The sequence below is a fragment of the Herpailurus yagouaroundi genome, unplaced genomic scaffold (assembly GCF_014898765.1).
Source record: "Herpailurus yagouaroundi ecotype Mexico unplaced genomic scaffold, PumYag 100, whole genome shotgun sequence".
Taxonomy (NCBI): domain Eukaryota; kingdom Metazoa; phylum Chordata; class Mammalia; order Carnivora; family Felidae; genus Herpailurus; species Herpailurus yagouaroundi.
Genome location: NW_024412391.1, coordinates 64655109 through 64677845, shown reverse-complemented (window position 1 = coordinate 64677845; position 22737 = coordinate 64655109). Strand labels below are relative to the sequence as shown.

Here is a 22737-nt window from a genome sequence, read left to right as displayed (position 1 = left end):
ATTATTTTAAAAAGAATCAAATGTAAATGTACCAAGATAAACTACCTGGAGCAAAAGAAGTCTTAATAAATTTAAAAAGGATTAAAAGCATATAGAGTTGTTTTCTGATCACAACAGAATTTAATTAGACAGAAAGGTATCTGAAAAATCTTATACATTTTGGAATGTTTGAAAATTAAAGGACACAAATCTAAGTAACCCATGGCTCAAAGAAGAATCACCAAAAGGTTAAAATATTTTGAAATGAATGAAAACAGAACCACCATATACTAAAACGTGTGGGAAGCGAATAAAACAACATAAATGCTTACATTAGAAAAGAAGAAAATTCTAAAATCTATGAGCTAAGTTTCTATTTTAAGAAGCTAAAAGAGTAAATGAAACCCAAAGTAGGAAAGGCAATTAAATAAAAGTAAATATAGACTAGACAATGGATAAAGGAAGTTAATGAAACCAATAACTGATTTTTCATCAATAAAGCTGCCAAAACTCTACCTGTATGATTAAGAAAAAAATGGGGGTGGGGGGACATACAAATTTCTAGTATCAAGAATGAAAAAGAGGGCATCACTACAGATTCTGCAGACAAAAATATAAGAGAAAAAAGATCAAGAATGTATACTAATAAACTCAAAACCTACATGAAACACACATTCCTTGAAAAATAAACTACAAGAAGTGATTCTACCTATAGGGCCCCCCATGTTTGTTAAGGAAATAGAATTTGTAGTTTAAACCTGACCATAAAGAAAATGTTAGGCCAGATAACTTCATTGGTAAATTCTATTAAATGTATAAGAAAGAATTGATGGTAATGCTACAGGAAATATTTCAGAAAATCTTTGTGGTGCTGTAAACACTTATCAACTCATTTTTTAAAGCCAGCATTACCTCAAAACCAAAATCTGAAACACTATTAAAAAAGGAAATTACAGAACAATATCCTTCATAAGTATAGACGTAAAAATTCTTAGCAAAATCTCCAAAGGTAAAATTGCAAAAAATAATTTTCAAAAAGAAGAACAAAGCTGAAAAACTTACACTACCTAACTTTAAGACTTACTGTAAAACTACAGTAAATAAAACACCATGGCAGTGGCAAAAAGACAGATATATAAAGCAGTAGAACAGAATAGAGTCCAAAAATAGACCCAAATGTATATACATGGGCAAATGATTTTTTTGCAAAGTTGCCAATGTATTCAGAATAAAGAAAGCATTGACTTTTGAACAAATGGTGCTGGGACAGCTGGATATCTATATAAAGAAAAAAATGAACTTCTTTTACCTCAAGCCACACACAAAGGTTTAACTTGAATGTATTATGGACTTAACATAAAAGCAAAAACTATAAAATTCTAGAAGAAAATAAAAGAAAAAAATCTATGTGCCTCTAGGGTAAGCAAAGATTTCTTAGATGAGATATAAAAAAGCACAAACCTTAAGAGAAAAAGGTTTAAGAGAAAAAAATGATAAATCAGACTTCGGAAAAATTAAAATCTTCTGTTTGAGAGAGATCATTAAAAAGAAAAAAAAAAGGGAAAAGAAAAAGGCAAGCCATATACCTGGAGAAAATATCTGCAGTACATGTATCTGGTGAAAGACTATTCCAGAAAATATAAATAACTTTCATAATACAACAAGCTTTAAATACACCCAGCTTTAAATAATGGTCAAATATTTGAATAGATACTTCCCAAAGGAAATTAAGAGAACTGCCAATAAGCAAATGAAAAGATGTTCAACAACATTAGTCATGAGGTAAATGCAAATTAAAACCACAATATAATATCAGTTCACACCTAATATAGAACGGTTAAAATTAAAAACACTGACAACACCAAGAGTTGAATAGAATGCAAATCAAATGAAACCTTCACACATTGCTGGTGGAAATGTAAACTGGCACAACCAGTTTGGAAAAGTTCGGCAATTTCTTTAAAAATTAAACACACAAGGCACATGTGGGTGGCTCAGTTGGTTGAGCATCCAACTCTTAATTTCAGCTCAGGTCATGATCTCATGGTTTGTGGGATCGAGCCCCACATTGAGCTCTGTGCTGACAGCCTGGAGCCTGCTTGGGATTCTCTCTCCCTCTCTCTCTGCCCCTCACCTACTCCTGCACTCTCGCTCCCTCTCTCTCTCTCAAAATAAATAAATAAGCTTAAAAATTAAACACACATTTGCCATACATCCAGCAAACCACATTTAGGTATTTATGCAAATGAAATGAATGCATATGTCCTACCAACACAAAGACCTGTATATAAATGTTTATTATACCAGCACTATTCATAACAGCCCCAAACTAGAAGAAACACAAATAACTGTCAACATGCAAATGGATATACAATTGTGGCAAACCCATATGCTGGAAAAGAATGAACTACTGATACAGTCAACATGAAAGAATTTCAGAATTAGCGATGAAAGCCAGATACAAAAGAACCCAATCTTGTCTGATACCAGGTACACAGAACTCTAGAAAAGGACAAATATAATCTATAACGACACAAAAATTAGTGGTTCCCAAGGGTCCAAGTAGGGGGAGGAGATGGACTATAAAGGAGTCTGAGGGAACTTTTGGGGGTGATGAAGTATTTAAGATCTTGATTGTGATGGTGGTTATGTAGGTGTATAAATTTGTCAGAACTCACAAAAAAACACACTATTAAAAATGGATGTCTTTCGGGGTGCCTGGGTGGCTCAGTCGGTTAAGCGTCCGACTTCGGCTCAGGTCATGATCTTGCGGTTCGTGAGTTCAAGCCCCACGTCAGGCTCTGTGGTGATGGCTCAGAGCCTGGAGCCTGTTTCAGATTCTGTGTCTCCTTCTCTCTCTGACCCTCCCCCGTTCATGCTCTGTCTCTCTCTGTCTCAAAAATAAATAAACGTTAAAAAAAAATTAAAAAAAAAATGGATGTCTTTGGGGCACCTAGGTGGCTCAGTCAGTTAAGCATCTAGCTTCCTCTCAGGTCACGATCTTATGGTTCATGGGTTTGGTTCATGGGTTTCAGCCCTGTGTCGAGCTCTGTGCTGACAGCTCAGAGCCTGGAGTCTGCTTCAGATTCTGTGTCTCCCCCTCTTTCTGCCCCTTTCCCACTCACACTCTGTCTTTCTTTCTCTCAAAAATAAATAAACACGAAAAAAAATTTTTAATGGATTTTTTCAATTACAATTAAAAACTTTAATTAAAAAAATTAAAGGGTATGTATCAACAGACAAATAAAGAGATATATAGTTAGAAGTCTCAAACAAAGGAGCTTCTGTCCTCATGCAGTTTGGGGCCCAACATGGTAGCACATGAGTGAGTTCTAGTTTCCCAGACCGGAAACTCTCCAAACTCCCTCCTTTGGGTTTTTTTTTTTTTTTTTTTAATTTTTTTTTTCAACGTTTTTTATTTATTTTTGGGACAGAGAGAGACAGAGCATGAACGGGGGAGGGGCAGAGAGAGAGGGAGACACAGAATCGGAAACAGGCTCCAGGCTCCGAGCCATCAGCCCAGAGCCCGACGCGGGGCTCGAACTCCCGGACCGCGAGATCGTGACCTGGCTGAAGTCGGACGCCCAACCGACTGCGCCACCCAGGCGCCCCCCTCCTTTGGGGTTTTTATAGAGGCTTCATTACAGAGGCATGATTGATGAAATCATTGGCCATTGGTGATGGACTCACCTCTAGTACCTCTCCCCTCCCTGGAAATCAGGGCTTGAGATGGAAAGTTCCACCCCTCTAATCCTAGTTGGTTCTCCTGGTAACCAGGCCCCATCCTTAGGTGCTTTCTGAGAGTCACCTCATTAAGAGAAACCCAATTGTAGTAGAAAGGAGCTTGTTATGAATAATAAGACACCCATTCCACCTTTACTCTCTGAAGTGATTTTGAGAACTGAGGACTAGAGAGCAAATATTGTAACAAAAGCATGTTCCCATTGCTCTTATTACTCAGGAAGCTCCAAGGGCTTGGGAGCTAATGAGCCAGGAACCATGATCAAAGCCAAACATATACGAGAAATATATTTCGGTCATCTAAATGATATTGCAGGAAACTGTGAAACAACAGTATACATGAAGCACCTATCTCTGCATCTGGTCCATAGAGGCACTTAATAAAAGTCAGTCTGTGGGGAAATCAGAGATCTTGAGGATCCCATCATCTGATAGGAGAGATAAAAAATAAGCCACCTCACAACACAAGGCAACCAGAGCAATGGTTGGAACAAATGCAAAATGACGAGGAGTGGGCAGTAGTGTCCCAGAAGGGATTAACTCATGAAGGATGCCTGTGAGTTTTCCAGGCATCTAGATGGGTTGAAGAAGACACCCTCATTGGAAGGAATAGGAGGATAGGTAGAGGCTGTGTCCTGGCAAAAGAAAGCCAGCCTCATGTTGATGGTGCCGATTGCCACCTCAGGAACCATTCTCAGAGGGCCTGCTCCATGCTGTGGCCTGCTGAGGACCTGGGGTCACCATGTGTTTGGCAAGCGGGGTCCAATTTCATTCTTCTGTTTGCCACCCAGACTCTGAACCCGTGCCTTGCACGTGGCAGGTACATGTTGACGCTGATGGGTTGTTTGAACTGGTTCTCTGATAGGAACCACGTGGAAGATTCCACATGGGCCAGGAGCTGTTGGCAATACCACTAAATGACTCAGGGGGCCTGACCGCTCCTCTCTCTGACCTCCTGATCCACATTTTGCCCTGATCTCTAGGAAAGGTTGGCTGTTGTTTGAACTGCCGGATCCCTCATGTCTTAGGCCTAAACTATTGCTTTGTTCTGGGGTTCTCTTGGGCACCTAGGTGCCCAAGTAGTCCTGGTCATATTATCTATGGCCCCTGACGTAGCCGGGCTGGCCCTGGACTGCCCCTGGGCTCCTTGGTCTGAGAGCTAAAAATGGGTATCTTTGACCACATATAAAGTATATATGAATAAACGTGATTTTCTTAGTAAAAACAAAGGACATGCAAACATCACCAGGCATTTAAAACATCTAACCGGTATTTAAAACATCTCCCGGTATTCCACTTTCTAGCAACAGGAAAACAAAAAAAGTTAAAAACTAAAGATTTACTAAAACAAAGATAATATGGAGAAGTTTTTAAACATTTAGAGCAATTCAAGGACATATTATACCCATAAAACAGAAAATAACGCCAAAAAAAAAAAAAAGCAAGCACAGAACAATAACAAAAAAGATGCTTTGAGGTTAAAATATAATTGCCAAGAGTAGATTCAATGGACAGTTTGGAAAATAATAGAGAAGATTTCTTTAGAATATAGAGCAAAACAAAAAGCAAAACCAAAGCAAATAAGAATAGTTAGAAAACAGAGGACAAGAAGGCAAGACACATACAGAGATCCAATGTGTAAAACTAAACTTTAATAGATTTCAAGGTCCCAACTGAAAGATCAAATATCTGATTAACACGAGAACCTCAGAAAGAAAGAATAGAATAAAGAAGAAATTTTTAAAAGTAAAATGAAACTAATCTGCACACAGAAAGATCTCACAGAATGCCCTGCAAATTCAATTTTTAAAAGCACCACATATAGATACTTAGTTCTGAAGAACACATCCTAGCAGTTCCTAGACAAAAAAATTACTGAAAACTAATTAGAAAAATCACACTGGCAGATGGTCTCTCATTAGCAACACTAAACACAGAAGAACAATGGCTTTCAAGTTCAGTGGTAAAATTTTTCATGCTAGACTTCTAAAAACAGTCAAACTATAATCAAATGTGCAGGACAATAAAAATGTTTCCAAATTGGTCAGCAAGTTTATCTCCTACACACAATTTCTTAGGAAGTTACTTGCAAACATACACTAGCAAAACGAGGGTGTGAACCACTAGAGAGGAAAGGCCAAGATGCAGGAATGAGTAGCTCTAACCTAGAGAGGCAGTGAAAAAGTCTCAGAAAGACAACTGTTCATCAGACATAGTAAATAACTAGCCCAGAGTAAACCAAAACTTCAGAGAAAACTTCAGGAAATGAGGCAATTCAATAGAAATGAGTGGTATGATAAAGTGTTTGAAAAGAAAGTTTAGGCTGTGATAAAGGCCAACAGTGCAAGAAAAAATAGAAAGGTAATTGTAAACTCCAGGAAAAACGCAAACAGTATAAAAATGTCATGGTCTAAATAAAAAATACTATACACTAAAATAGAGTACAATTTTTAAAAAGTGATGTAGAGTAAGAAAAGAGAATCCAGATGTCTGTATTTAAGAAAGAAAGATTCCTTTGACTTCATAGAGTTGTAACACTGAACCTAAAGTTGTGGTTGCAGAAGAGAATTCAAATGTTTTAACAGCTTTAACAAAGTAAATGACAAAAGTTGTAATGTTAAAAGGAATACAAAGGTTAGGGGGATAAAATACCCTTCTAAATGGGTATTACTAAATGGAGAATCAAGAGATACTGCCAAAAATGAAAGAACAAAAAATGATGTTTAAGGATATTATCTTAAATTATTATATGAAATAAAATAGCCCTATATAACAAAAGGTAAAGAAGACAAATAGTTGCATTCAATGAGCTAAATCCTCATCTTTCAGAGCAGGAAATCAATAAGTATCCTAAGTTTAAATATCAAGAAATAGAGCACAGCATATTATCTAGATTAACAGATGGAACTACTAGAAGCACCAAAAACAGAGTTAGAAGAAGCTGTACCTGTGTACTGGGAGTAGGGATAAATGGGGCAGGAGCCTTGCTTTTTTATCATAAATCTTCTGTACTAATCGTCAAGAATTAATGTCATAATTACAAAAAAAAAACCAAAAACCAAAAAAACAGAGAGGTGCACAAATTCTTTAACATTCTTTCCAATAAGAGATAATACACATCCCCTCCCCTGGAATCTATAACTCTTTCAACTCACCTGTAACCAACAGAACGTGGGAGAAATGACACTGCCTGTTCCTAAGGACAATGACTGGCTTTTGGAGCCATGAGCCACCATTTAAGCCCAACTACTCTGAATCCTTGATGCTAGAGGAACCCCAGACCACAGGAAATACAGGTGGGACCACAGTCCCAGTTCAGGTCCTCTCCTACGTCAGTCAGCCCACAGGAAAGAACAAACTTGAGAGTGAAGACATCTCCAGGTGAATCAAACCTCTAGCTGCTACTTTATCTCCAGTTGAAGCTTCAGACATCATGAAGCAGAGATATAACCATTCTCACTGTGTTCTGTCAGAATTCCCCATCCGCTGAATCTTTGAGCATAAGAAAATGGTTGCTTTAAGCTCCTAAATTTGGGGGCAATTTACTACATGGCAATAATAACCAAAACAATTAACAGAAAACTATAATTGCTTTAACTAAAAAACTGCAAACATTTCTCCTGGTATTCCACTTTAAATTTTTTTTAAGTTTATTCATTTTGAGAGAGACAGAGACAGCATGAGTGGGGGAGGGGCAGAGAGAGAGGGAGAGAGAGAATCCTAAGCAGGCTTCACACTGCCAGCACAGAGCCTGACACGGAGCTTGAATTCACGAAACCACGAGATCATGACCTGAGCCAAAACCAAGACTCAGACATTTAACTGACTGAGCCACGCAGGTGCCCTATGGTATTCTACTTTAGTAACAACTCCTATCAACATACCTGATAGTCTAGTCTAGTCTAGTCTAGTCTAGTCTATTCTTATTCTATTCCTCCTTTTCCTTCCTTCCTTTTCTTCTCCCCTTCCTTCCTTGACTCCCTCCCTCCTCTCCCATCTCCTCCTCCCTCTTCTTCTTATCATTATTGTTTTTTCTTTATAGCCAGTTATAACTAAATAATGCCAGATTTCTTATATGATCACAATCAACTGATTTAAGCTGAAAATGAAGGTCTTATAGCATCAAATAGGAGTACTGGGGCAAGGTTCACAATGGCACTGGCCACTTGGGCTTTATTACTTCTAAGGGCAGCTATAGTCATTTATACAATGGCTTGAGAGCTTATGTCAAACTCTTTAGGAGAATGTATGTGAATCCTTTTTATAAAAATCTCATAACTCAGAGAATCTAAAACCATATCTTAAAATTTCTATCAAAACATCTAAATCAATTCTGCTATAAATGACATAACCACTTAAGATACCACGTAATATTTTCATTTAAAGTTATAACTTTAAATGAAAATATTAGTGGAAGAACTAGCTTAGAAGGGATATATCTGAGCATCCAATCTACTTGCTAGTCATTAAATTATTCAATGATTTCCTAAGTCAGAATCCAATTTACTACTATAATTATTAAAGACTATTAAATGCAATACTAATAAGTGAATAGAAAAATAACTGCTAAATTTTGGTGTTAATTTACATTTTTACTGTCAATAAAATTACTGTAAAAAGAGTAATCTCTAGTCACAGTTTAACTATTCCCTCAGTCAGTCCCTCAACAGATATTAACTGAGTTATGTGCCAGGCACTGTTCTAGATATTAGGAATAAAACAGTAAACAAAACAAAGTTCCTACCCATATGAAGTTTATGTTCTAATGGGAAGCATACATTGTACATTAAGTCATGCATCAATCTGAGTGCTAGGCACAAAGGACAATATGAAGAATGTTAAAATAAGGTCTCCAAGAAAAAGCAATCAGAAAATAAAGTTCCATTTCATTATTATGTAATTAAAGAATGATACTCTGAGTTTACTTTTTCAGCAAGTACTGGTTGAGGCCTTTCTAAACATACCAGTTTTCATCTACTTTCAGATCACTGGGTTTCAGATTTCGAAGTTGAAGAAACTTCAGATTTACATAAACTATCCCAGGTTCTATCACCATATTGTAGCTTTACCTCACTGTATCTCTCATCTCTACCTTAACTTAGCTCATCTTCTGCCCCACCTTGAAAGCATATGGTCCTTTCAGATCACAAGGTACATCACTAGACCATTCTCTATTTGCCTAATGATAAATCCACCTTTTAATTTATCAAGTAAGATGGGGAAAAAACTACCATCTTTCATAAACAATAATACTACTCTTTACTCAACGCAAAGGTCCTGTTTTTCTAGGATTTAGAATTGGTACCACTGAGTCAACCATGCTCTTATCTGGTTCTCCTTGAGATCAATCCCATCATTCTGAGTCAGCCAACATTTAAGGGATAGAGAATAATGCCTCTGAAACAGACTTTTTTTCTCTTTGCCTTACTAACTGGTTTATTAGTTGAGAACCCAACTGCCATCAACAACCCCAAGTTCTAGTCTAATGAACTAGTAATTAGCTAAATTACCACTGATTAAATCCCATGGGCTTAAAATAATCTGTAATGACTATCAGGATGTCACAACTTTTTATTTGTGTCTTAATGTGTGAAGGTGTGTTATTTCAAAGAAAGGATGCTTTTCTGGTTCTTTAAGGGGGACTTCCATCACTTAAATACACTGCATTCATGATTAGCACTGGGAGTACGTTCTAGCCCAAGCTCTCAATCTCTGTTTTTTCCTGGCTCAACAAGAAAACAACCCGTTTTTACCCAAGACTACTTAATAACTTCTTCAAGTGATTCTACTTGTTGAAATGTAGATGATATCATCTAAAACTCCCAACTTGAAACTATTCAGATAGCTTCTTGGTTTCCACTAAAAAGTTTAAAAAATGTATTGACAAGAGCCAAATACCTAAAATTTAAAAGTCGTACCCTTGAAATGCAAAGATATCTTTTGTTTCTCTGGTTCTGTTGCTGTTAATGTTCCCAACTTTATACAAATAAAGCATCTTAGAAAAAAATAAATGTTTTATATTGTTAGAAATACCTAACAGAAATTATGAAATTACTCAGAAATAAAAGGAAGCAAAAAAAAAAAATCACTAGAGATTAGTGCTGCTGAAAGAGAACTCCTTCTTTTCTGTGGATGTAAGTTCTTAATGACATAAATGCAGCATACATGGAACAGAATTTCAAATGTCATAAGCCAGGCACGCCAAGAAGAGCCTCAGAAAGTGAACAGGCAAAAGTGCCAATGTGTGAGGCGCCTGAGTGGCACAGTCAGTTAGGTGTCCAACTTCGGCTAAGGTCATGATCTTGCGGTTTTTGAGTTCAAGCCCCACATCAGGTTCTGTGCTGACAGCTGGGAGCTTGGAACCTGCTTCGGATTCTGTGCCTCCCTCTCTTTTTGTCCCTCCCCTGCTCATGCTCTCTCTCTCTCAAAAATAAATAAACATTTTTTTAAATGCCAATGTGTGACATAAAAAGGAATAATTCCACTTCAGATTTGAAATTTAAAAACAGAAAGAGAGAGAGAGGGTGCCTGGCAAGCTCAGTCAGAAGAGTGTGAGAGTCTTGATCTCCAGGTCATGAATTCAAGTTCCATGTTGGGTGAAGAGATTATGTAAATATAAAATCTTTAGGGGCACCTGGGTGGATCAGTAGGTTAAGAGTCTGAGCTCTGGTCATGATCTCGAATTCGAGCCCTGCATTGGTCTTTCTGCTGTCAGCACAGAGCTCACTTCAGATCCTCTGTCTCCCCTCTCTCTCCCCTGCTCTCTCTCAAAAATAAACATTAAAAAAAAAAAAACAACAAAATCTTTAAAAGAGAGAGAGACAACAAACAAAGAATTCAACCTCTCCTTAATTTGAATAGTGAAATACAAAAGAAATCATCAAGCTCCCTTCAGTTTTGACAATGTGTTCCTAGGAGCATTCTGTCCACGGACCCTCCTGCAGTAATCCATTAATGAAAAGGATACAGCACTGGGTAAACTTGACACCAATTACCAATACCCAGATTAAAGACAGTATTTTACTATAATTACTACAAATCCAATACATGTCCTTTCAGAAATACCTAGCTCCATTCATACTTTCACACTGTGAGGTGAAAAAAATAAAAGTACATACTACCAATCTGCAATATAGAAATCTGTGTATATGTCCATGTCCTCCACAAAATCACAAACTTGAGGGCAAGAATTCGTTTTGTTAAAAACACCTGATATTCGTGTAACTTTGATCTTCGTACACACAACTTCATTTGATCATAGAAACTCTCTAAAGTCAAAAGAGTAGTAATAATTCCTATTTTATGGTGGGGAAACCACAGTGAAGAGACATTAAGGAATTCACTCTAGGTCACTCAGCAACAGGTGGAAGAAGTCAAAAGAAAGTACTCAGACTACTATTCCACTGACTAGGAACATTTTAAAGATTATGATGGAAAATTTCAAACATATACAAATGAAGAGAGAAGAGAACAATGAACTACCACAGTTTTAACAAGGATAAAGTTATTTTATCTTTACCTGCACCCCATTTTGAAATAAATTCCAGATCTAATGCCACTTTTTTGATAAATATTTCAAGATGTAAGTCAATCATATTTAATAAAATGTTGAATACAACAGATAACCAACAAATACCTGGTTCAGTTCTATAGATCTTACATATGCTTTCAGACATTATTATCTAATTCTCACTAAAAAAAAAAATCAATTCTGAATTCCTAGGTAGTACATACTGTACACACTTATTCATTCACAAATATTTATTCTGGGCTACAAGATGCCAGCTGCCATGCTAAGTGCTTAGTATACAGCAAAAGGAACAAGCAAACACAGTCCCTTCTTTCCATGATCTTGCATTCAACTATTCTGGATACATACTCATGCACACATGCGTGTGTGTACACGTTTGCACGCACACGTGCACACACACAGACACACACACACATCCCAACCATGTAGGTCTTGAGGAATTGGAATTAGTTTGGCTGGAAGAGTACTTAACTAAACCTACCAGTTTGTCAAGGTGGAATCCAAATTCTCTATACACAAATTATGAAATGGAGTGGAAGACAAAGTTTTCATGAACTCAGAATCCTGATATTCTTCTAGAAAATATTAGGAAAGTTTTCCTTAATTTTCCTCCTCCTAAGAGTTTTTCCAGTAAAGAAAGCCAACAATATTAAAATTTAGTGGGGGGAGAAACAAAATAATTCAAGCAACTTAATGGATTCAGAATACCTTCCATTGTTATATTCAAAAATGTTCAAATCATTTTCAACTTTTACTGAATGTATGCACACCTCCTAATGTTGATGTCTTCTGTACAATCTATAAGTCCACGACTATACAGTTAACTATGGAAATTACTTAAATTTTGAAACTCACTTCAATAGTGGAGAAATGGGAACCCTCTTGCACTGTTGGTGGGAATGCAAACTGGTGCAGCCGCTATGGAAAACAGTGTGGAGGTTCCTCAAAAAATTAAAAATAGAACTACCCTATGACCCAGCAATAGCGCTGCTAGGAATTTACGCAAGGGATACAGGAGTGCTGATGCATAGGGGCACTTGTACCCCAATGTTTATAGCAGAACTTTCAACAATAGCCAAATTATGGAAAGAGCCTAAATGTCCATCAACTAATGAATGGATAAAGAAGTTGTGGTTTATATATACAATGGAATACTACATGGCAATGAGAAAGAATGAATGCCTTTTGTAGCAACCAGGATGGAACTGGAGAGTGTTATGCTAAGTGAAATAAGTCATACAGAAAAAGATACTATATATTTTCATTCTTACGTGGATCTTGAGAAACTTAACAGAAGACCATGGGGGAGGGGAAGGGGGAAAAATGTTACAGAGAGGGAAGGAGGCAAACCTTAAGAGACTCTTAAAACTGAGAATAAACTGAGGGTTGATGAGGGGTGGAAGGGAGGGGAAAGTGGGTGATGGGCATCGAGGAGGGCACCTGTTGGGATGAGCACTGAGTGTTGTATGGAAACCAATTTGACAATAAATTTCATATTAAAAAAAAAGAAACTCACTTCAATATAAACTATATAGATTGGAGTAAAACAAAAATGAAATGTTCTCTTTTCAGTATTTTTTATTATTCCTAGGAAACCAAGTTAAGTATAATTCTATATACAGATCCCTTCTCCCTCTTTATTTGACACTCCTTAGTATTAATATTCATTTGATGGAAATAATCCAAATGGTTCCCTCCTTAATAATTGAACCTCTTTTCTATTATTTCATGCATGTGTTCATTTATTCACTTTATTTCTACTGGACATAGAATGTAAGTGAACATGACCACGAGACACTTTCTGGGTCTTAGAGGACCATAAGAGGGTGAGTGGAGCAGAAAATTAAGATTATATCTTATATAACAGATGTAATAATTTAAAAGGGCAGACATATACTAAATGTCATAAAGGAAGTTCAAAGATGTCGAGGTTCAAAGGAAACAAATTTTATCCAAATGTAGGTATTAAGGAGTACACCACACAAAAAAAGGGTGGCATCAGAACTTGGCTCTGAAGGATGGGTAGCATTTCAACAGGTGGAAACAGTAGTACAGGGAAGAGCACTGAGCGCACATTCCGAAATCAACGCTAATTAAAGCTGCAGAGGTGGATGGCAAGGGGCATATACAGAGTAGTCAGTCTGCCTGGAGGATACATGTAGCAAATGCACAGAAGAACACAAGAAAATCCTACCAAAGACCAAGCTAGTACTGAAGACAAAACATGGGTTTTGTATAATTTAAAAATGGAAAGAAGTATTTGAAGGTTCTTACTAAACAGTCTTGGTGTGCAGATGCATCGCAGTTAATACCCAATCATCTCCCAGTGTATAGCCGGAAATACTTGCTAATGCTGTATCCAGCTCTAAAGGATGAGAAATTCTCATCTGGGGGTTTATAATTTAATTTATTCTACTTCATTCATTCAGGAAATACATACCGGGAAACTCATGGTTGCAGACATTGTTATTTATAGATATAAAAGACATAATCCTGTACTCAAGTCAGAAAAAACGCAAAATCATTAAATTGAAAACACTTTTTAAAACATTTTTTTTTTAATTTTTTTTTCAACGTTTATTTATTTTTGGGACAGAGAGAGACAGAGCATGAACGGGGGAGGGGCAAAGAGAGAGGGAGACACAGAATCGGAAACAGGCTCCAGGCTCTGAGCCATCAGCCCAGAGCCTGACGCGGGGCTCGAACCCACGGACCGCGAGATCGTGACCTGGCTGAAGTCGGACGCTTAACCGACTGTGCCACCCAGGGGCCCCGAAAACACTTTTTACAACCCAAGGAAGTGTTTTCTTTTTAAAATTTTTATTGTTTGTAGAGAGAGAGAAGGAGAGCCACGAGTGTGGGGAGAGGGGCAGAGGCATGGGATCATGACCTGAGCTGAAATCAGGAGTAGGATGCTCAACTGACTAAGCCACCCTGGCACCCCCAATGGGAGTTTTCTGACATGCAATGACCATGAGTCCTGCAAACATTGGATATAAACCTGCGTCTGAACCTTGGACATCCTCAATTTGGATCTAAAATGCATATAACTGTGGAATAAAACAGTTGACTAAAAATAAGACAATTGTTTTACATATCTACAAAACAATTCCTACACAGACCAAAGGGGTTTGGACTAGGTTATATCTAAGACTCCTTCCAATTCAAAAATCCATATACTGTAATTCTAATTCTACTGCATTAAAATCCTTTAGGAAAGCCAGATAATAAGAATTAAAAATTAAAATCATTGCCTAAATGACAAAGCCAACAACAGTAGCCCAAATTTAGGTAAACTACTAAATGTTTTTTTTTTTTAATTTTTTTTTTCAACGTTTATTTATTTTTGGGACAGAGAGAGACAGAGCATGAACGGGGGAGGGGCAGAGAGAGAGGGAGACAGAGAATCGGAAACAGGCTCCAGGCTCTGAGCCATCAGCCCAGAGCCCGACGCGGGGCTCGAACCCACGGACCGCGAGATCCTGACCTGGCTGAAGTCGGACGCTTAACCGACTGCGCCACCCAGGTGCCCCATTTTTTTTTTTTTAAATGTTTAATAATTATCCTATCCCAAATGGACCTCCAGGCTACTACTAGGTACTCACACAGATTCTTGCCCCATGTCTTTTTTTTTTTTAATTTTTTTTAATGTTTATTTATTTTTATTTTATTATATTTCAGAGACAGAGCATGAGCTGCAGAGGGGACAAAGGGGGGGGGGGTGTCACAGATTCTGAAGCAGGCTCCAGGCTCCGAACTGTCAGCACAGAGCCTAACGCGGGGCTCGAACTCATGAACCATGAGATCATGACCTGAGCCAAAGTCAGCTGCCTAACCGACTGAGCCACCCAGGTGCCCCCTTGCCACATGTCTTAAGGTACTTTTACTTCATTTCTCAACAGAGAGCTACGTGTGCAGATAGTAAAATAAAAGCAAGTATGGCAGCAAACTGGTGATATTTAAAACAACTGGCCAGTGTCTCTTATAAAACTCCTCCCTCTGACTGCTGACCTACCTGCAGACTTAGCATCTATAGATCATCACAGATGGTGATGACCTTTATGTAGGCACGCTTGCTACCAACCACCAGTGCCCATTTTCAATGCTGCTTCTTGGCCACTGGACAAAGCCCAACACCATGCACACTACCTTGTCCTATTACCAAACCTGCACCCAGATTTCATTTGTCATGTTCTATTACGCCAAGAAACTCACACATTTCCTTCCTAGGAAGATAAGCTCACTGAACCTCATGACAAATAAAGCAATAGTGCGATCAGTTCTTTAAGGAGCATTAGTACCATATTTGCTCATAGGTCTCCAGGTTGTTATGCTGCCTAATTTTCAAGTACTATGGTGTTTATTTCATTAAATGGGTAGTAGATGCCAGAGCCACATTATGTGATAGTTCATTCATCAGACAAGCATTTAGATTTTTTCCATCGTTTTCCTTAAGACGAATTCACTATTATTACTTATTTAAGTACATTATTAACCTACATTATTGTTTAACTATAGCTGTTTATATGATCATAGTTATCACCCAAATTCCTTAATGGCAGAATTTAATAGATAATCACTTTTTACAGACAAACTTCAGTAGGGCACACCATAGAATTCAGGAGTTTCCTGAATTGATATGTCATTTATTCCTGGCAAATCATTACCTTTGTCTACATATAGTTCTTTTTTTCCAAACTAGAAATGTACTCACTTGCTTAACTTCTTCCATCAAACAAACAAAAAGAATTTTTTAAAAATTACTACTCAGATTTTAGAACAAGTCAACCACTTAAAAATGGCACAATAGACAAATTGCTTAACCTCTGAGCCTTAGTTTCTTGATCTATACCATAAAAGGGCTGAAAGACTTCCAAAGTCTTTCCAACTCTAATACCCATGAGTTTGCAATGACATAGCATAAGAATTAGATGTTTCAATATGAAAAAACATTCTTAAGGAATCATTTATAGTGAGGCATTAAAAAAAAAAAGGATAATTTACTTTTAACAAGGAACCTGTTTTCATATTCACTTGTCCATGTCTTAAACATACGGAAATACACCAAGAGATATTCAAGTTTATACAAGTTTCCCTCCTGTAATCCATTTCCTCCTTAATAGGGAAATTCTAATAATTCCAGGGTGGTAACAGTTGTGTAAAAAAGAATATAAGCACAAGGCCAACAATTCAGCATTACCAAATTCTTCTGCAGCAACAAGGCATGGGCAGAACATAATTGTGAAAATGCTTATTTATTAAATAACCTTGATAAATTGGAAACTTTTCAAGGAATTCTTAGAGAAGGAAGGACCAAACTTACTTCTAACATACTGAAACTTAAAAAGAAAAGTAAACTCCTGTGTTTCCTGCTTTCACTAAAACAAGCCCGAAGAAACATATTCTTTATCTGCAAGATAACACTTCTATTCAGAAGGATTCCCATGAACTAATCCACCTGAAGGGTCAGCTTTTTGCTGCATCAACATGCCAGGTTTCTTCTACCCTATTAATGATTAGGTTTTCCTAGAGAAAATAATATTTTTATTTTCTTTTTATGTTATACATTACTAAGATCTTTAAAAAGAGAAAATTGGGTGCACCTGGGTGGCTCAGTCAGTTAAGTGTCCAACTCTTGATTTCAGCTCAGGTCATGATCTCATGGTTTGGGAGACCGAGCCTTGCATCGGGCTGCATGCTGATAGTGCAGAGCCTGCTTGGGATTCTCTCCTTTCTCTCTGCCCCTCTCCCTGCTCGCATGCTCTCTCTCAAAGTAAATAAATAAGCTTAAAATAAAGAAGTATTAAAAATAAATTTAAAAAATTTCTTAACTTTATTTATTTTTGAGAGACAGAGGCAGAGCATGAGCAGAGGAGCGGGAGGGAGAGAGAGAGAGAGAGAGAGAGAGAGAGGGAAAGAGAGAGAGAGATACAGAATCTGAAGCAGGCTCCAGGCTCTGAGATGTTTGTTAGCACAAAGCCCAACAAGGGGCTCGAACTCACGAACTGCAAGACCATGACCTGAGCTGAAGTCAGATGCTCAACCGACTGAGCCACCCAGGTGCCTCTAAATAAATTTTTCAAAATAAAATCGGAAAATTCACCTTGAGTTTCTGAACCAGTACTTGAATTTGAATTACACTTACACTAACAAATTTAATAGCTGGGGACAAGGCTGGTAGCGCTTACCAGTATCTTTGTAATGACACACTACCATCAAGTATCAGGGTTTGATGATCATCTTATTCCTTCAAACACCAGGCCGGGAATTACGTGAGAGAAGTGATTTACCCAAGCATCTTTCCCAGCACCTAACCCCCATGGTTTTTAAATAGTAGGTCCTTCTTCCTAATCCTTGTTAAATACATGGAGCCCAAATGTTCCTATCTGTTAGTTACACGTCAATATCTTCTTGTAGCAATCTATTTGTACATCTGTCCCTAAGGTGAAAGTTAATCTTTGAAAAGCATTGATTCAGGAGCGCCTGGGTGACACAGTTGGTTAAGCATCTGACTTCAGCTCAGGTCATGATCTCATGGTTCATGAGTTCGAGCCCCACATCAGGCTCTGTGCTGACAGCTCAGAGCCTGGAGCCTGCTTCAGATTCTGTGTCTCCCTCTTTCTCTCTGCCCCTCCCCTGCTCACACTCTGTCTGTCTCTCTCTCAGAAATAAATAAACATTAAAAAAATTTATAAAAAGCATTTGATTCTGATTCGTGTTTTGGCTGTCTTATTCAATCAGCAAATTCTTGATAACTAAATCATTACAAATATTAGTTGTTTCATAAAACTAGTTAGTCTAAACATAGCACAACAAGCCAATGGAAATAAAGAGAAGTGAATTTTTGAAGAGAAAAAAGAACAACTAGCAGTGTCTGGTACATGATAGGCCATCAATAAATATTTGGTGAATCAACAGACTGCTGCTTAAACATATATATATATTTTAACCTATATATATTTAGGTCAGAAGGTAAAACGATTCCTTTGTGGAGTACAGAAGCTCCAACATAGGTTCACACAGAAGTCTGATTTTGGCAAATGCTCTAGGATTTAGGATTACCAACTGTAAAATAAGAGTAAATTTACAGGCTAGACAGTGATTGGCTGATCAAGCCTGGGCCTGGGATACATCCAGCACAGGTAAACAAGAATTTCAAGTCATTATCCCTGTGCATACAGGCAGTATCAGTGCCAGCAATAACAAGTCAGCCTTTCTGGCAAATCCATCAAAATTAATTCTTAAATGTTTGAAAAAACTAATATGTTTATGATGCCCCTTCAAGCTTGAGGCTTAACTACCTGTGGGAAGGGCCTATAATTCTGATCAAATACTTATGACTTGAAGGCGCTTACAGAGGTATCTGTCCTTTTAAGAAACCTTTTAAGAACCAGCCCTAGCATTGTAAAGCTGACACTGTGGGGCACCAATAAGTCACAGGTTTGGGGGTCCAACTTTGACAACTCTCCCTTGGAAGGAAAAGAATTGTTGTTACCTGTCCTTCATTTCCCAACCCTGCCTGAACAAATATTAGCAACCTTCAAAATCTGGAATTCCTAGTCTACTTAAGGAAGTCATGGGGACCAAAGATTGCCCCAAGGCAGAGGCAAAGAGAAGAAACAGGAAGGAAACAAAATGGAATGGAGATATGTAGCTCATGAAGATGACATCATCAATAATTTTTTTTCAAGTGCCACTGAATTTCATGGCATAGGACTGATGGGTCTTTTCTGACAAACCACAGGCTTGTTCTATCCAAGTAGTTTCTTGGTTCCAGAGCCTCTAATGTCTGGGTTTGAGTATGATTTGCTTTATAGAAACGGTCAGGTGAACTGATATTTTACTGGGAACCCGTTTGGAGGCAACAGCCCCACTAATCAGCATGAAAACAGATAACACTTGGACACCTGAAGCATTTTTAAATTTAAACTGCTCTCATATACACCATCTCAGCTCCTACTCACAACTCTTAAGAGGTAGGCATCATCATCACCACTTAACCTGTAAAAATAATTTTAGAAAACCTTTAGATATCTTCACCTTCAATTTGAGTATAGCCTCCTGAAATTTCTCAGTACAGAATTCAAGTCACGGGTCAGTTAGAAATCTCTAAAGACATACCAATTTCAAGAGTATAAATCAAGAGAATAAGATAGATTAGCCAAAATCTACCAACACTATGTCAAAAACAACCATCCTGCTGTTAAAGGGATAGTGCTTTGTAAAAAATAGTGTTACACAGGAGTGCCTCTATAATGCCTCTATGCTGGAAGGACAGTATTTTATTTATCTACATGTAAAAAACTGGACACTCCCCATAGGCAACAGACAAAATAAAACAAGAACTTTGATCCTAAAATTCTGGGAAGAACCTAAGTGATTCTTCCAGGAAGATACCTAAGTTACAGAGGACAAAATGTACTCACCCCTTTCCCCTCCAACATCACAAAGATTCATCAGAAGAGTTTTTGTCGGTTTGCAACAAAGAAAACACGCACAAAAGGTCACCTGTTGCTGTTATGTATAATCCCAACTTCCTAAAACACTCATTCTCCTGGTCTCATTTTCCTTTGCCCCTCTCCTCAACTGGCTAAAGCAGAGGTATAATGGGGGTCCTATTTTCATAGCCATTTATTACCTTTTTTACGTATTTATGATTCTTTGCAGCCTTCTAGGCTTAGTCTGTGTTGGGAACAAAGCACCACACAAATCAAACAGCCTAGGATAAGGGGACACAAGTTAAAACCTCCCAGGAAGATTTTGTAGACACTTGGGCTCCCTGAGTCTCTAGAGGGCTTGGTATTTCAAAGGTCAGTCTTGGGTCTCTTGACTTTGATGACTAATGTTAAATTGCTGGACTTTTTACAAAAATATTTAGCTGTGTTTGTTTACATAATTTCATCCACAGCGCACACAGTAGGCATGTATTTGTTGAACAGAATCCCCACATAGATGAGAAGACAGGAAGAATACCCAAGACCTCCTTTTTCCAACACACTATGGTTGAGAGTTGACAGGTAAACCCACACCCGAATTTGTACAAGTTTCTGTGCATTCCTTTTTTACTTAAAACTACACATATCTGCTTAGAAAAGAAAAGGATGACACACCACACAATGTCAACCACACAATGGGGAAATTCCAGGATCACTAAGAAAACACCATTATCGTAGTCACACACACTTTAATTACTGGTTACCACACAGGAGAGGCTTTAAGAAATGCTGTCTCTCCATCCACTTGCCACAACCCCTCCAGAAAAAGCAAAAGCAGAACACTTGGAATCTAAAGATTCCACATCTTGGACTCAACATCACTACTTTTGAGAAGTAGTCTAAAGATTATGCTGACCCAGAGACATAAAGTAATACACACTAATAGGCAACATTTTTGGAAGAAGTTTCTTAGGCCACCCTGTTTGATGCTTATTTTTCATTATATAACTTTAAAGAAAAACTGGATGTGATTCGCAAAAATATTTTTATGCTTCTATATTTTTAAACCTTATTTAAACGAAGCTCCACCAAGAAAATTCTCATCCCAATTTTCACCGCATCCTGCTACTTCTCTTATTCTCAGCCTCTCAAAAATTCCCCAATGGCTAGGGAAACTATGCGGGGGCTGGCAGGGCACGTCTCAGCTTGGCTCGTTCTGTCCCTAAAAGGCACCCAACTTCCTGGACCCTCTTTCAGGGCCAGCAGGGAGAATACGCAGAACTTGCACAGCGGCAGGGAAGCCTGCGCAGGTCACATTTCCTGACTTGTCTTTCTGCTCGCTGTCTGGCAAGGTCACCCTCTCTGGCTTGCGGCTCTGTCCACATAACTTACTCTCACTCTGTAAGGGCAACGGGTCGCGCCATGCCTCCCCTGCCGCCCTCCGGCCTGGCAGCGTCCCGGCCCCGAGGATCCCTGGCCCTCCCCCGGCGCGCGCGGCCTCCGACGGCGAGGGCGCCGCTCCCCCGCTCACCTGACCACGTTGGGGTGCTCGAAGGTCTCCAGGTGCCTCAGCACCGCCACCTCGCGGATGGTGGAGAGCGGCATGCCCTCCTCGCCTGTCTGCACCCGCACGCGCTTCAGCGCCACGAACCGGCCTCCGTTCTTCAGGTCCCGGGCCTTGAACACCTTTCCATAGGCGCCCTCCCCGATCTCCGCCACGCACTCGTACTGCTGGTCCGCGCGGCTCAGGCCGTCCTTCTCCATGCCGTCTGGACGCCGCCCGGCGCGGCGCCGCTGGGACGGGCGGGGGGCGCGCTCGGCTCGCTCTCGGCCGCCGCTCGCCTCCTCCCGGACTTCCCGGCCCGCTCCCTCACGCCCCGGAGCTCGGTCTCGCTCTCCCTCGCCCCGCCGACTACCGCTCTCCCGCGCTCCGGCTCTCGCGGCTGCTGGGGCTGGATGGAGCGACCTCCCCGCGGGCGGGCGCAACCCCGGGGCCGCCGCGAAACTCCGCCTGCCGAGTCGCCAAGGAGCGAGCCGATCCCTCCTCTTCCCTCCCCGAAGCGCAGTCCTCTGCACAGACACCGAGGCGATTACATAGCCTATGCCCCAGCGCGTCTCAGTCCACAATCATTCCACCTAAAAGAAGAGACGGGAGGACAAGAAAAAGTGCAATCAGACATCCCAAGCGCCTTCCTCCGGGTCCCCGCAGACTCCCCTCCTCCTCCTTCATAAAAGCCCCCGTCGCTACCCTCTGTGCGCTCCTGCCCTCTCCCAGGCTGCTTAATCCTTCCTGGTTCCTCCGAGAAAAGCGAAGTTACTTTTCTTTCCCTGCAGAGCGGGAGCCGTCTTCGCGCGGAGAGGTTGCAGGGGCCCCTCGGGGATGAGCGAGCGGCGCGGGACGCAGTGGACGGGAGGGGGCGTGCCGATCAGCCCAGAGTGTGCCGGGAGCGCGGGGGAGGGGAGGTGCCGGGCACGTCAATGTCACGGCTTAATATTTATCCCTACATCATTGTGTTGTACTGCTACCCACCCCACCTCCCCGGGCCTGGACGTGCAGGGAGTGGGGCTCCCAGGGTGCCGTGGGCCTTTCAGGGGTCGTACCCAGGCTGCTGTGGAGAGACTGTGGGTCCATCGGTGTGGGGCTGCAGAATGTGGGTGGGGGCTCCCAGGACCCTGTAACCCGATGCTGGGAGTGTGCGAGAAGGGGTGGTCAGACATCTGCTCGGAAATTGCTTCCTTTCTTTCTACTTTCAGTTTTTCTACGAGGAGACATTTAAAAACGACTTGCACACACAAATGGTCTTTTTGGGGTAAAGGAGTCTGGATTGGAAACGGAATTCTTTCTCCGACTCGGAGGACCTCCCTGGTGGAAACCCATGGGGGTCGGGGAGGGCTGAGGCTCCCGCTACTCGAGAGTGGAGGAACGCTGGGGCCCTGGAGGGGGAGTCGCCCACGGGACCATAAGGGTGGGAGAAAAGGGTATTCGCCGCTCTTTAGCTTGTCATCTCCTTAAAGAATAACTTCGGGAAGAAGGTAGCATGACCGTGACTC

At 39.9% G+C, this 22737-nt stretch overlaps 1 protein-coding gene across 1 annotated transcript in view; it reads right to left on the bottom strand.

Annotated features, from left to right (window-relative positions):
• The window catches only part of CDK6 (cyclin dependent kinase 6), a 251021-nt gene extending 229547 nt beyond the window's left edge, over positions 1 to 21474 (bottom strand). The window contains exon 1 of the mRNA XM_040472681.1: positions 21218 to 21474. Within this exon, the coding sequence (XP_040328615.1) occupies positions 21218 to 21450 (233 nt within the window). The 5' untranslated portion in view covers positions 21451 to 21474. The remainder of the gene's footprint in view (positions 1 to 21217) is intronic.
• Positions 21475 to 22737: the final 1263 nt, after the last annotated feature.